Source organism: Mauremys reevesii, linkage group 10 (genome assembly GCF_016161935.1).
Source record: "Mauremys reevesii isolate NIE-2019 linkage group 10, ASM1616193v1, whole genome shotgun sequence".
Taxonomy (NCBI): Eukaryota; Metazoa; Chordata; order Testudines; family Geoemydidae; genus Mauremys; species Mauremys reevesii.
Window position 1 is genome coordinate 12,864,799 of NC_052632.1, and position 13,556 is coordinate 12,878,354.

The 13,556-nt window shown below is 41.2% G+C and overlaps 1 protein-coding gene across 13 annotated transcripts in view; it reads left to right on the forward strand.

The window, feature by feature from the left end:
- AKAP13 (A-kinase anchoring protein 13) overlaps nt 1-13,556 on the forward strand; it is a 337,762-nt gene that overhangs the window by 188,024 nt on the left and 136,182 nt on the right. For all 13 annotated transcript variants that reach the window (XM_039490381.1, XM_039490379.1, XM_039490382.1 and 10 more), the window contains one exon: nt 4,850-4,926. In XM_039490381.1, coding sequence (XP_039346315.1) covers nt 4,850-4,926 — 77 coding nt within the window. The remainder of the gene's footprint in view (nt 1-4,849; nt 4,927-13,556) is intronic.

Here is a 13,556-nt window from a genome sequence, read left to right on the forward strand (position 1 = left end):
GCTGTGAGTGTCATTCTGAACTGGGCAAAGAAGCTTCCTAATTGGTGGCATTGAGTCATTTAAAAAAGAGGGGGAGAGAACACATCCCTCCACCCACTTTTCCTGACTCTGAAGCCATCCTGGAGCGAAGCCGCAGTCTTTTCCACTGTATTTAAGCAGTGCTGGAATTGAAACGCTCATTACTTGTTCAGTGCAACAAGCAAGGATGAAGGATCAGTGGGGACCTCTGAGTGATGTCATAGGAGATAAGTGACTGCATCAGGAGAGCTTTGGCAGAGTCAATCTGTGTTCAACAAGAGCTAATAGGAACCGTCAAAAAATAAAAACAAAACAGCAACTCTTCCTCTGATAAATACAACAAAAAATAACTGACTTTCGGAGTCTTCCAGTCTGGACTGAAATCACAGGTGACATTTCTACTGAAGCGCACAGCTGGTTTGATCCAGGCTTTATATTACACCTGTTCAGGCAGCTGTTAAATGTAAACAGCTGACCTATATCTGTGTTTCTCTTATTTAGTTATAAGGAATCTATAGGTAAGACACATCTTTCCTTTAACAAGCTCAAAACAAAAGACTAATTCAGAATTCTAAAGAAAATAAAATAGATGTAATGCATCCAGCAACCCCAGCCGTTTAGAGGCGGGAGCTGTAAAATCATAGAAATATGAGACTGCTTTTTACTGCATAAAGGGAAGAGATTTTGTCGAGTAGAGTTGTGGAAGGTGATTTATTTTAGCATTGACTGGAAGCACAATTGTGGGTACCTATTCTTTGGGGGTAGGGGTGGTGAATATTTTCTAAGTTTTGGTAAATTTGGGATTTTAAAGAGTTTTATTAGTCATAGTAAGTTATAAGCTGCTATTTAACAGGCTGTTTACATGAATCAGAAAGCTCCTTTAAAAAAGAAACATCTATTTTTGTATTGTGGCAGGTTGACATTTCAGTAGAATGGGAGTGGCTGTAAGTCAATACCTGGGAGTGCTAATTTCTTCTGGGAGCTCCTTGTTTTTTGTCTCCTGCCATCTAAGTCTCTGTAGCCAAGGTTTAATTCTACACCGGCTGTTGGATATACAGGTTTTTCATGCAAGATATCGTATAGAAATCCAAGAGACAAGGAATTACAGTGCAGTAAATTAGCATCCATACTGAAAAATACAACCTGTGTTTTTATAAAAATGTTAAAACATCATACTAAGCTGGGGTAGGGGAAAGGAAACTGGGATTATGTTACAGATGTCAAAAATGTAAAAGGGGAAAAAACATACAAGGATCCAGCATATGTTTATCTCTTTTACCCATAAGAAAAACATGGTCACGATCTGAAGTGGCACAAAGGACAAATTAGGGTAGAATGGCTTCTCCTGGGGATTATTGGAACAATCTACAGAATAATGCTATGTGGGCACAGACAAGACATGGATCTAAAGCAAAGACCAGAAGACGTGTTTTCTGTTGGGGTGTGTGTGTGTGTAGAGAGAGAGAAGAGATGGCATTTAAACTTTGTGGTAACTGCCCTACCTGGATAACTTATTGTCTCGTCAAAGGAGCAAATTACTAAGTACTGTGAGGTTTTTCAAGTTCACTTTGTTCTGAGTCAGAACTTATCTTGGCAAGTAGGGACGTGTATATATTTATTTTGCGGTTAGGGACGTAACTGCTGCTCAGCAGAAAAAACTAAAATCCTTTTCTGACAGACTTTGGGCTGGAGCCCTTCTGAGAGTAGAGGCTCGGTGGATGCTTCGCAGAAACACAGGTCACTGCGGATTTTTTTTTTTTCATTGTCATCGCTAAATTGTCAGTTTGTGATATGCAATTGAAGGATTTTTCTCAGTGAGAGAGGCAGGGAAAGATGCAAGACCATCTAGCTGTGTAAGTTTTTCATTTACTCTTTCATCTCATCCCCACGTCATGTGATCAGTTTAATAAGATTTAGAGTTCCCCAAAGCAAAATCAAATCTACATCCAAACATCTATTCAGAGCCTGGTCCTAAAGTGCAGTGAAGTCATGGGGAGACTCTCATGCCTCTTGTAGAAAGTCTTATGAGCCTCATGCAGTACCTAGGGGTTGGGCCTTTTATTCAGCACTGAATAACCCCTGTGAAATGGGATTTTCCATGCAAGCTATTTGAATAGTGCATATTTGGCCTGACTCGCATTTGGGCAAGCAAGCAGTTGGGGTATGATGCCGAAGTTCGGACACCCAACAGATAAGACGACACACATTGGCCTGGTTTCTACCGTAACTAAATCACGAATAGCGTGCCTTGTTCTCTAGAGATTCCCCTTGAACAAATTGCACTAATGGATCTCCTGGCAGGTCCAGGCCTTTAGAGAGAATTTATTGGCTGGCATATGAGTAGAATTTTACCATTTCTACTTTCCAGCCCCTAACCTCATCAACACCACAGGGACAGAAAGGTTTGGCTGTCCAGAAAGGTTTTCACTAGCATTTGTTTCAGCAGCAAGGGTGGTAGGTTCCACTGGAGACCAGCTTTATTAATATCAACAATATTACTTAAAGTGCTCCATGCCTGAATGCCTCCGTGATGTATTTCAACACTAGTTTATGGGTTTGGGATATTCATTCTTAGTAGAAGTGCTTGTGTTCCGGAAGTAAAGTGCACAAAACTTGGTTCTTCCAAATCACATGCTGGACCAGTCCAAGTGATTATATGGAAGGCCACAAAGGACAAAACCTGGAAGTCAGATTTGGCTGGGTTAAATCCATATATGTAAACAGTGCTCAGACAATGATTTGCAAAGATAAAGCCCTTAAATTATACCTCTAGCCAATCACAGTTGTATAGGTTAACAACAAAAATAAGGCCTGATCTTGCTGCCATTGAAGTCAATGGATGTTTAACTGTTGGCTTTAATGGGAGTGGGATTAGACATGTCCCTTGCCCTCTCTTCAGGATCTCAAAACACTTTGCAAACATAAATGAATTTATTCTCACAACCCCACTGGGAAGGAGACAACTATCGTTATGATCGCCATTTCTCAGATGGGGAAGCTGAGGAACAGTCAGTTTAAGTGACTTGTCCAAGGCCACAGAGGAAATCTGTGTCAGAGCCAGGAAGAGAACCCCGATGCCCAGTACCATGTTTTAGCAACAAGATTGTTCCTTCCACCCCTATACTTAAGGAGCACCTTCTTGCATTCATGATAGCAGCCGGTCTGTTCCCCCTAAACACAGTTCCTTGTTTATATGTGCAGCCTGGGGCCCCAAGGTGGCTCCCTTCCCCCTCTATGCCCTGGGGGAGTTAGGGTGCACATGCTGGGCATTAACAGGCTGGCATTTCTTGGGGGCCCATTCCTGCAGCATTATTCTCCTTTCCGACAGCTCATTTCAAGAGTTTGTGAGGGAGGGTCATCCTTTCTGGCTGAACCCTCCTTATCATAAATACATTATATCTGGCTGTTTTGCCAACAAACTGGTGTCCCCTGGGTGATTCTCGCATGTGCTCAGAACTATTGCTGAATTGTCTCTGGGTTTTTAGGCGGTTCTGCTGTTAACAACCCATAAACTCATCAGGTCTTTCTATCAGATACCACAACATTGTGTTAATTTGTAATTTATTTGAATTAGCATAGCAAGTGGTGTGTAGCAAAGTATCCTTAATGCCCTTAAGACAGACTAGCTTGCACTATCAGTGCCAACTACTTTTTTCAGTGGTTTTAATTTAAGATGGAACTGTGGTTTCCCACTGCCTCCTTTTGTACAAATGATCCGCTACAAATTGTCAGTTAAAAATCCTTTTGATTCCTATAGTGCTCAGTTACAGATGGCTAGGAGAAGAATGATGTGCCTAGTGTTTAGAGCAGGGAGACAGGGGTGTTGCGTTCTGTCCCTGGCTCAGCCACTAACTCACTGTGACACTTTGGTCAAATCACTTCACCTTTCTGCACTGCTGTAGAATGGGTTTATTTATGTAACTCGCAAGGGGGGTAGTGAAGCTTCATTCACTGTCTCTGAAGTATTTTGTAATCCATGGCTCTTGAGAAGTGGAAATTGGTTTTAGATTTAAGTCCTGGTCTGTTTGGTGTCACAAGATAAAAATGGTTATTTGAAGTGGGAAAGGTGCAGAGAAAGAAAACGCTGGTGTTGTAAATGGTGATAGTTTAAGTTTTACATATTAATTTGCTGGGAAGAGAGGACAATGGGGACACAACGTTTCTCTTGTGTTCCATCAACACCATTACCAGAAAAAAAAAATTGTCCAGACAGTTGCTAAATTTGGATGGAGACTGACTTACCTTACTACCCTCTGCGACCTAATCCACCACTTCAGGTTAAGGAGAAGAGGCATGCGTTGAGATGCTGGCATTGCATTAAACACTTGAAAGTTGAGAAAACATTCTTGCCTCCCCCCGTCTCCATGTTATGGTAAAGAATCATAGAATCATAGAAGATTAAGGTTGGAAGAGACCTCAGGAAGTCATCTAGTCCCAACCCCCTTCTCAAAGCAGGACCAACCCCAACTAAATCAGAGAAAAACAAATATATACTTTTTGATCATACGGCTGGAATAATGGAAGTCAAGTCTTCTTTGGTGTAAACATATATGCAAATATAACCTAGATTTCAAGCTTCACATAGAGCCATCTGTAGAAGTCTTGTCCTGTGGTTTCTGTGTGTTCACTGCTGTTTCATAGTTTCCTTCATTCACAGACACCATAGTTGTAAAATTACTAATAAACAAGCAGCAAAGTCAGGAATGAAACCAGCAGTTGGAAGGAAAGTAACGCCTGTCAAGTTTTTTAGAACTATTTGAATAAACAGAAAAACAGCCGCCTTGGGGGAAAGTTTGTTTAAATCTACTTTGCGAACCTTCTGTCCTTGCAGAAAAGCTGGAGATGAAAACTGAAGATGAGCTGGATTTTTTGAAAGACCTGAGAGAGCATGCAGTTTCTGAAGGAACAGTAAGTGTCATTTTTGCATCTTTATCTTGTACGTTGCAGTGCTTTAAAAAGACATGTCTGTGCAGCTGTTGATGATCAGCTGGGTTGCTGATTTCCTTTCCACAGCTGCTGTGAAGCTAAACATAAGTTGTACATTGTGGGTTTTCTTTTTAACCTTCTAAAATAGCATTGAGTTTTAGTCCTCCTTATTTTTGAAATGGTATTTAGTTTAAAATAAAAAGATGATAAAAGACAAATTAAAAAATCAAACCCACAAAAAGTTTTGACTGTCTCATAATGTATGATAGATAACTCAGATCTGTTGGTGCCGCATAATATGAGGTTGTCCAAAGTTGGGGAGGTGAAAGATTCCCTCCTCCCTCTACAGTATTATTGTAGCGCATGGTGTAGTTAACATAAAATGATTGTTCATAAGTGTATACAGAGAGACAGCATGATCCAGTGGATAGGGCACTGCACTGGAAGTCAGGAGATCTGGTGTTGTATGTGTCTCTGCTCTGTCCTGTTTCCTTGTGCAAGTCACTTCATCTCTGTGCATCTGTGTCTCCTCCCACCAGTCATCTGTTTAATTGTTAATTCATCAGAGCAGGGGACTATTAACTATGGCCTGCTCTATGCTAGAAAGTTAGGTTGACCTAGCTACATCCCTCAAGGATATGAATTTTTCACATTCCTAAAAGACATAGTTAAGCTGACCTAAGCCCCAGTGTGGACAGTGCTAGGTTGAACGAAAAATTCTTCTGTCGATATAGCTGCCACCTCTTGGAGAGGTGGATTTACTAAAGAACCCCTTCCGTCTCTGTAGTAAGTGTCTATGCTGTAGTGGCACAACTACAGCTGTGATGCTGTAGTGTTTCTAGTGTGGACGTAGCCTGTGTGTTTGCGCAGTGCTTAGCACAATGGCACCCCAATTTTGATTGGAGTCTATATGCACTACAGTATTGCAAATAAATAATTATCATAAGCCCAAATACAGGGGGAACCAAATCTGAAGGGGAAGGGGGAAACCATAAAATGGGAGACACCAGGAAAAAGACCAGGCAGGAAGTTTGAAATGAAGTGGGGTTATTTTGTGTTAAACATTTTCTGTCACCGTCAGCTATCACCATTTTTGAGGATTAATTACAATAAAAGCTAGGGTATTACATTTGTTTGAGATCGAGTTAAGTTGTGGTTTAAATCAGCCTTCATGCATTTTGCTCTGTTATAAGCTGTCTTTCTTGATGTTATCTGTCCCAATTGTCTTTAAAGCATTTTCAGTAGTGTGCATGTGCGCTGTTTCAGAGCAGCTGTGTTTGTGTGTTAGTTTATAATTAAGAAGCTAATGTTATAATAGTAAACAATATAGAGATGAAGTAACATTACAGGGTGGAGCCCAGAGAATTCTTCTCTGCACATTAATGAAAGCTCTTTGGGCGGTAAAATAATCTTTCCAAAGCAGACAATAAAATCAGGCTTATTTTTTGTATGTTTTTACCAAGTTAAGGCTGAGTTTGTAATTGTTAACTCAGCGACTAACCAGGGACTAGTGTTAATAACCTTCCAATCTAAAATGTGTGTCCTTCGATAAATGTCTTTCATTATCATAATGCAGTAGTGTAAAGATGCTGACTGTTTTTAACCCGCCCTTTATAGATAATTTTCATGACTAATCCCTGGGTGTCTGCTTGTATAGCAGGATCTATTTAGACAAATGCACAAAAGAACACACCCCCTATTTCATTTATTTCAAGCAACATGCATCTCAAAAGAGGAACAAAAATAAAGGTACTGAATTTAGGTTTTGTTTTATGTGTTTCATAATGTAGGTGGTATGATACTTCAATATAAATCTGGCTGCAGCTTTGTCCTGTTCCTTTGCTTCCCTGCTGAGGGAAGGAGCATGCTCAGATTAGCCAATCTCCCCGGCCCCTTTTTAAATCTGGCTTTTCTGGTGTGGGATCGGGAGCGCCAAGAGAATGGAAAGTTTGCTGCAGAAGGAGTGACACAGTTTCCTGTTGCTAAGTTCAACAAAAACAACATAGCAACTGTACTATATTAAGGCCATTTAAAAAAAAAACAGCTGAAGATTTATAAATAGTTTAATTCACACATGTAGGTTTAGCTAGTGGCTAGGTTTAGGCTGGGGATGGGAGGGGGAGGAGAATCACAAAATAGAGATGTGCTGCTCTCTCTGTTCTCTGCTACTGTTTTATGTAGTGTTAATTTCATATAGCCAGGGATTTTTCAGGTGCCCGCTGCCTTCTCATTACTGGGCCATTTGGTGGTTAGTAAAAGTGGTTTCTTAGTTAGTGCCAAATAGGGACTATTTTATTGTTTGCACCTACTCATGGGTTTTGTTTATCAAAGATTCTTTATTGATGTTGTTGGGAAGCGAAGTGAAAGTAACCACATTTTTCACATCTGAAATTTGCATGGTAGTACAGTATTTGCATATTTATAATTCAGAAATAAACTTGTGCGGCGAGCAGAAAGCATTGACCCTTGTCTCCTAAAAGAGAGAAGCTTCATTGTCCTGAGCCTGTTGCATGACACATGTGAACATGGGGGTGGGGAGAATTCTGTATACCTCTTATGGTTTAGTCTTCTAGCCAGAGGAGTAATTGGATAGCTGGTGCACAGCATTTCTACTCGCTTGAGCATTATCTGTACAGTTACCTCTCCTGTCCCAGAATACTTTGCTTGACTATGGATCTTGTGCATGTGATGGAAAGGCTGCAGCTGAAAAGGATTTAGGAAAAGGGTGGCTTTGAGGGTAGCAAACATTAAGAATATAACAGGAAAAGAGTACATAAGAAGGTAGTTCTGAGTGGAAGCTTCTGAATTTAACAATCAACATTTGGATTTGGCTTCTCTGTACACAGAACCACACACTGTGTTTGAGTTCATTGATATAAATAGCTACAGTTGTCATAAATACTGTTAAACACGACCTAGGAAGATCTTCTTTACTGTCACAATGGTGGGGCTGGGTGTTCCAAAGTACCTGTTCATTGCTGCTCTTTGCCATCCAATAATTATTTGGAGATGAAATTGTTTGCTCTTCAGGTTTCTCCAATTAAAGTGGGCTTTTAAAGTGGGAATTTCTCAAATGTCCTAAAACTGCTTCCTTAGAAATTATATTTGTTCAGTTTTAGGTCCAATTTTGTAGCAAGAATTTCCCAACTTGTTCAAAGAACTAGGGGCCACCAAATGAAATTAATAGGCAGTACATTTAAAACAAATCAAAGGAAGTATTTCTTCACACAGTGCACAGTCAATCTGTGGAACTCCTTGCCAGAGGATGTTGTGAAGGCCAAAACCATAACAGGGTTCAAACAAGAACTAGATAAATTCATGGAGGATAGGTCCATCAATGGCTATTAGCCAGGATGGGCAGGAATTTTGTCTCTAGCCTCTGTTTGCCATAAGTTGGGAATGAGCAACAAGGGATGGATCACTTGATGATTACCTGTTCTGTTCATTCCCTCTGGGGCACCTGGCACTGCTCACTGTCAGAAGACAGGATACTGGGCTAGATGGACCTTTGGTCTGACCCAGTAGGGCCGTTCTTATGTTCTTCGTGCATTTATCAGTATGTACTATAAACTGTGGTTATGTCTGAGATTTTAATTAGCTACTCCTTTGTGTCTCCTTTTGTATTTTCTTTGGGGAACATAAGTGGAATTGGGGCAATAGCAGGATATGATAAATTCATGTTAAACTTTCACTTCTAAAACTGAATGACTCTAGACTCTTCATCCAGGGGTCGAGCCATACTGATGGGAAACCTGTCCTAGCTTCAATACATGGTTATATTCAAGCTTAGCAGACTTGACTTAGTTTCAGTAAACGGACGGGATGTCAGATTCTTTGTGCTCTGACAGCCTTAAATCTTTATTAAGTCTCTACTTTTTGAAGAGTTAAATGAGCCTGACGTTGTGTTTGTATTTAGAAATGGAACCTTGTAGCTGTGGGAGGGGGGTCAAATTACTGCTTTCTGACGTACATTTCCCCTTGTGTTGGCCCCAGAAATAAATTGCAGCTGTTTTATTCCTTGAATCGCTTTGTGTAGCAATGACACAATGGAAGAAACTGCCTTTCTTGCTTCTTGCTGTTTTTTGAGTGTCCAGGGTAACAGTGGGTAGCTGGCCAATGAGGACACAGAGATGGTTCACTAGGAGTTGTCCTTTTTGCTTATTTTGTTTATTTATCATATATTGTTGAGTGTTATGCACCCTCCCTTTAAAGGATGGAAGGTTTTCAAGGCCTGTGTATTTTCAACAAAAAGAACGTTGCTGGTAAAAGTGGAATTTGTAATGATCTTTGCGTGGAGGGAAGCGAAACTAAGTAAGCTGTTTGCACTTTTCCACATGTCCACTTCTGCAATAAGGAAACACAAATGGCAGGTGCTAGCCACATCATTTACTTCACTGGTAGGTGCTCAGGTACCATGGTGACGGATGCAGTAGATGCTTGACTAGAATATACTAGATAATGCTGCTTATATACCCTTCCATAAGCCTTTTTGTTCTGTGTTTGCACAGTGCCTGGCATAACAGAGTTCTGGTCTATGACCTGTCTCCTGGGCGCGACTGCAGTACAAATTATTAATAATAATAAATTGTTGTTTAACTTTCTTTCCAGCTTAATCTCCCACATTTGAGGTTGTTAGCACTTAAATTCAACTACAGCACTTAGAAGAAATGGAATTGAATTACTAAACCTAATATTTGCATATATGCTTAGGGTTACTTATGTGAGAGACGTATGCACCCAAAAAACACAAAACCAAAATTCTTTTAAGATCCAAAACAATTAGCAACATAAGTGTATTGGTTTTAAATTTAAAACTGCATTTTAAAGCATTATATTTGAAACCATTTCTCTTTTATTTATCCACAAGCCCTGAGCTCAAAGCTATATACTTACCTCGTCTTAAAAAAGAAATAAACCTGTTGGCTTTTTCAGTAGCATTATTTTTATTATTTCATGTAGCTTTCAGGACAGGGGCACCTTTTAGACCCTCAGGACACTGGTAGCTCTGCCACTGGGATGCCTGAACCACTGCCCCACAGGGAAATGAGAAAATAGAATAAAGATTTTCCAAAAGTGACTAATGATTTTGAGCACCTTAATTTTGGGGGGGGTCCAACTTGACACATTTTAAAGGGACCTGATTTTGAGAGGGTGGGTGGGCTCTTAACACTTTCTAAAAGTCAGGCCCCTTTTGAGGCATCTCACATTAGCTATCCAATAATTGATGTGCTCAAAATCGTTAGTCGCTTTTGAAGATTTTGGTCATGATTTTATTATCCTGGCAATATTATATGTCATTGTGGCTCCTCACAATGAAGGATCCATTCAGGGGTAGCTGCACCAGTGACTCATACTGTGTAGTGAATATCACAATAGGTGACTCCGAAGCAACAGTAGCAGCCATAGTAGTATTTTATCGGACAGCCTGACGACAGCCAGTGCCTTTTCAAAACTGGGCACCGTCCTAATAGAACAGCAGAGGAGCGTTATAGTCTCCACTTAAAATATCGACCAAGACATTTGGAATGATGTAAATGAGCAAAGCCCAGAATATATCATGGGCAGTGAAGACAAAGAGTATGTTAAAGTTGTAGCTAATTACAGGCATTCCTGGTAGCGATATCTAAAGTTAAGGTTGCCCACTACTTCCCATCATAAGACCTCAGAATATCAGGGTTGGAAGGGACCTCAGGCGGTCATCTAGTCCAGTCCCCTGCTCAACGCGGAACCAATCCCCAACTAAATCATAAGCATGAGTGGGCACGCTTCTACTGATTTTTACTGATGTTGATGGACATCTCAGGGACAGGGCATGACCAGTATTTGAACCCAGGACCACTGGCATCCAAAGCTGAGGTGCTAACCCTAGGCCATAGAGTCTTGTTCAGAATTGCTGACAAGTTTGACAGACAGTAACCATTCAGGCTGGAATTTTCCATGCCCGGTGTCAGCCTCAATCTGAATTTTTGGGGGGAGGTTTTAGTTAAAATGATTCATATGTTTCTGAAATTAAGGAAAAGTACTTTTTGACCAAGTTAAAAAAAATGCTTACAACCATTTAATTGAGGAACTCTAGTGCCCCCATGCTTTGGAGCAGGGAATTGAAATTTGGCAGGGGGGTCACCCTGGTGTCAGGGTTGTGCCTTTTGATGTTCCTGTGAAAATATCTCCAAATTTGGCCAAGATATGACTCCAAAAAATCTCAGTTTGAACATGTTCAGTAGAAAGTTAGTTTTGCAGCTAAATTCTCCAAAGATTCTGACTGTATTGAGCATGCTTCAACCTGGATGGCAAGGGCTGAATAAACTTTCCCTATACCTGCTCCTTCTGGAAGCCTGGGGCTAGTGTGGCACCCAGCACTGGAACTGAGCGTTAGAAAACGGCCTTCTGCTTTCAGAATATAGAGGAGTGAGGAATTGGGAGGTAGAAGGGTCCTTACCTCCTTGAAGGAGTCATGGAGGATGGGAGACAAGAGTTGGAGGATGAGGGGAGCAGAGAGAGTCAGGAGCTGAGGGAGGACACAAGACTGGGAGGGGAGCATGTGATAGAATTTCTGTTTTATATTTTTGTAATTAGGAAATTACTTTAACTAACAAACAAAAAGAGACATTAAAATAATGTTAAGGTTGCAAAGTCAAGGACATAAAAGTTAGGAAATGCCAAAATTAAGGGTCGTCTGTACAATCCTAATTCAGCCTTCTTGTTCATCTTTAATTGCATGACTGCATAGTACATTTTCTATTCGACCCCGCCTCATTCAGTGATTGTGTAGTGTGGAAAATTTCAATTGAATGGCTGAAGTTTGGCAGTTATAAGCAACTGAGAACCTTAACTGTAGGTGGCCCTATGGTCTCTGCCTATTAAATTCTTTGTGCCATTTGCCTTTTTAAAATGTTTTACTGCATTTGTAACGGTTATAAATGTGGAAGGAAGCCATGCAGGAGAGACGATCCCGCTGAAATAACTTGCAGTTCTTGAAGACCACGTTGCTTTTCTGTGAGTGATGCAATGAGGATCAATCTCCTCCACCCTTCCAGAGCTGACAAGGAGAGGAATGGAGTGGCAGAAATGAGCCAAAAATGGGATGTTGTATCAGTGTTTCCATTACCATGTGTTCTGCTTACTCTAGTAAGGGTGACACACTGGGCCAGAACTTTAGTCCAGTCATTGTCACAGACCTTTCTCACACCCACTAGTATCCTGTCTCTAGCTGGGTCATTCACAGAGCACAGACTCCTGTGGTCTGAGGGGAAATTATGTCATATGGTCAAACTTTTTTTTTTTTTTTTTACTTCTCACTTTTAATCTGTGTTTTACTGAATAACATTCCCTTTTATGTTTGTTAGCTTTAAATGGTAAGTATGTTCTGATTTCAGTTTTCCCCTCACAAAGGCGATTTTCACTGTGAACGTTGCCTGAGGATATGCAGTTCCCTCTCTGTTCCGTCCCCCCCCGCCAGTGAAAAGCCTGTGCATCTCCAAATAGACTTTAAGGTCAGAAGGGACCATTGTGATCATCTAATCTGACCTCCTGCACATAGCAGGCCACAGAACCTCACCCATTCCTGAAATACACCCCTGACCTCTGGCTGAGTTACTGAAGTCCTCAAATCATGGTTTAAAGATTTCAAGTTACAAAGAATCCACCATTTACTAGTTTAAACCTGCAGGTGACCAGTGCCCTGTGCTGCAGAGGAAGGCAAAAAACCCCAGTGTCTCTGCCAAATGGACCCAGTGGAAAATTCCTTCCCAACCCCAAATCTGGCGATCAGTTAGACCCTGAGCATGTGGGCAGGACTCCCAAGGCAGATACCTGGGAAAGAATTCTCTGTAGTAACTCAGAGCCCTCCCCATGTCCCATCTCCATTAGCTGGGGAGTTTTGCTACTGGCGGTCACCATTGGGCCACATCCCATTATAGGAAATCTCATCATACTATCCCCTCAGCTCAGATGTTTGCCTTTGGATTACCAAAGCAGCATATTCCATAGTGTGCACTTTCTAGAGTTAGAATAACTATAAAATGCAAGGAAACTAAAATAAGTTACTAGCCTGAGACTATCCTGAACAAGTATTACCAGAACTTTTTCTTTTTTGTAACTCGGCGGCAGGAAGGCTTTCACAGTACTCTTTTTTTTTTTCTTCCCACATTTTGTCTGTGATGTCATAGTTGAGATTTCCTTCATGCCTGCATCCCAGTAATCCTCAGTTGAATATAATAATGTCCAAGTTCAGATCACAGGATTCCTGGAAATCAGTCAGAGGAACAGTACCATAAAGCAGTGTTTCCCAAACTTGGGATGCTGCTTGTGTAGGGAAAGCCCCTGGCAGGCCAGGCCGATTTGTTTACCTGCCGCGTCTGCAGGTGCAGCCGATCGTGGCTCCCACTGGCTGCAGTTTGCTGCTCCAGGTCCATGGGAGCTGCTGGAAGCGGCGGCCAATACGTCCCTCGACCTGCATCCGTCCGCTGGCTCCTGACAGCCAGTGTCCCAGTTGAGGACCCCTGTTCTAGTGTATACTGTGAATACTGTACTTTATGGTAATTTTCACTATACACGATTTTCCTCTTACGCGCTGACCTGAGAACCTAACCCCCGCGTAAGATGTGACTCCA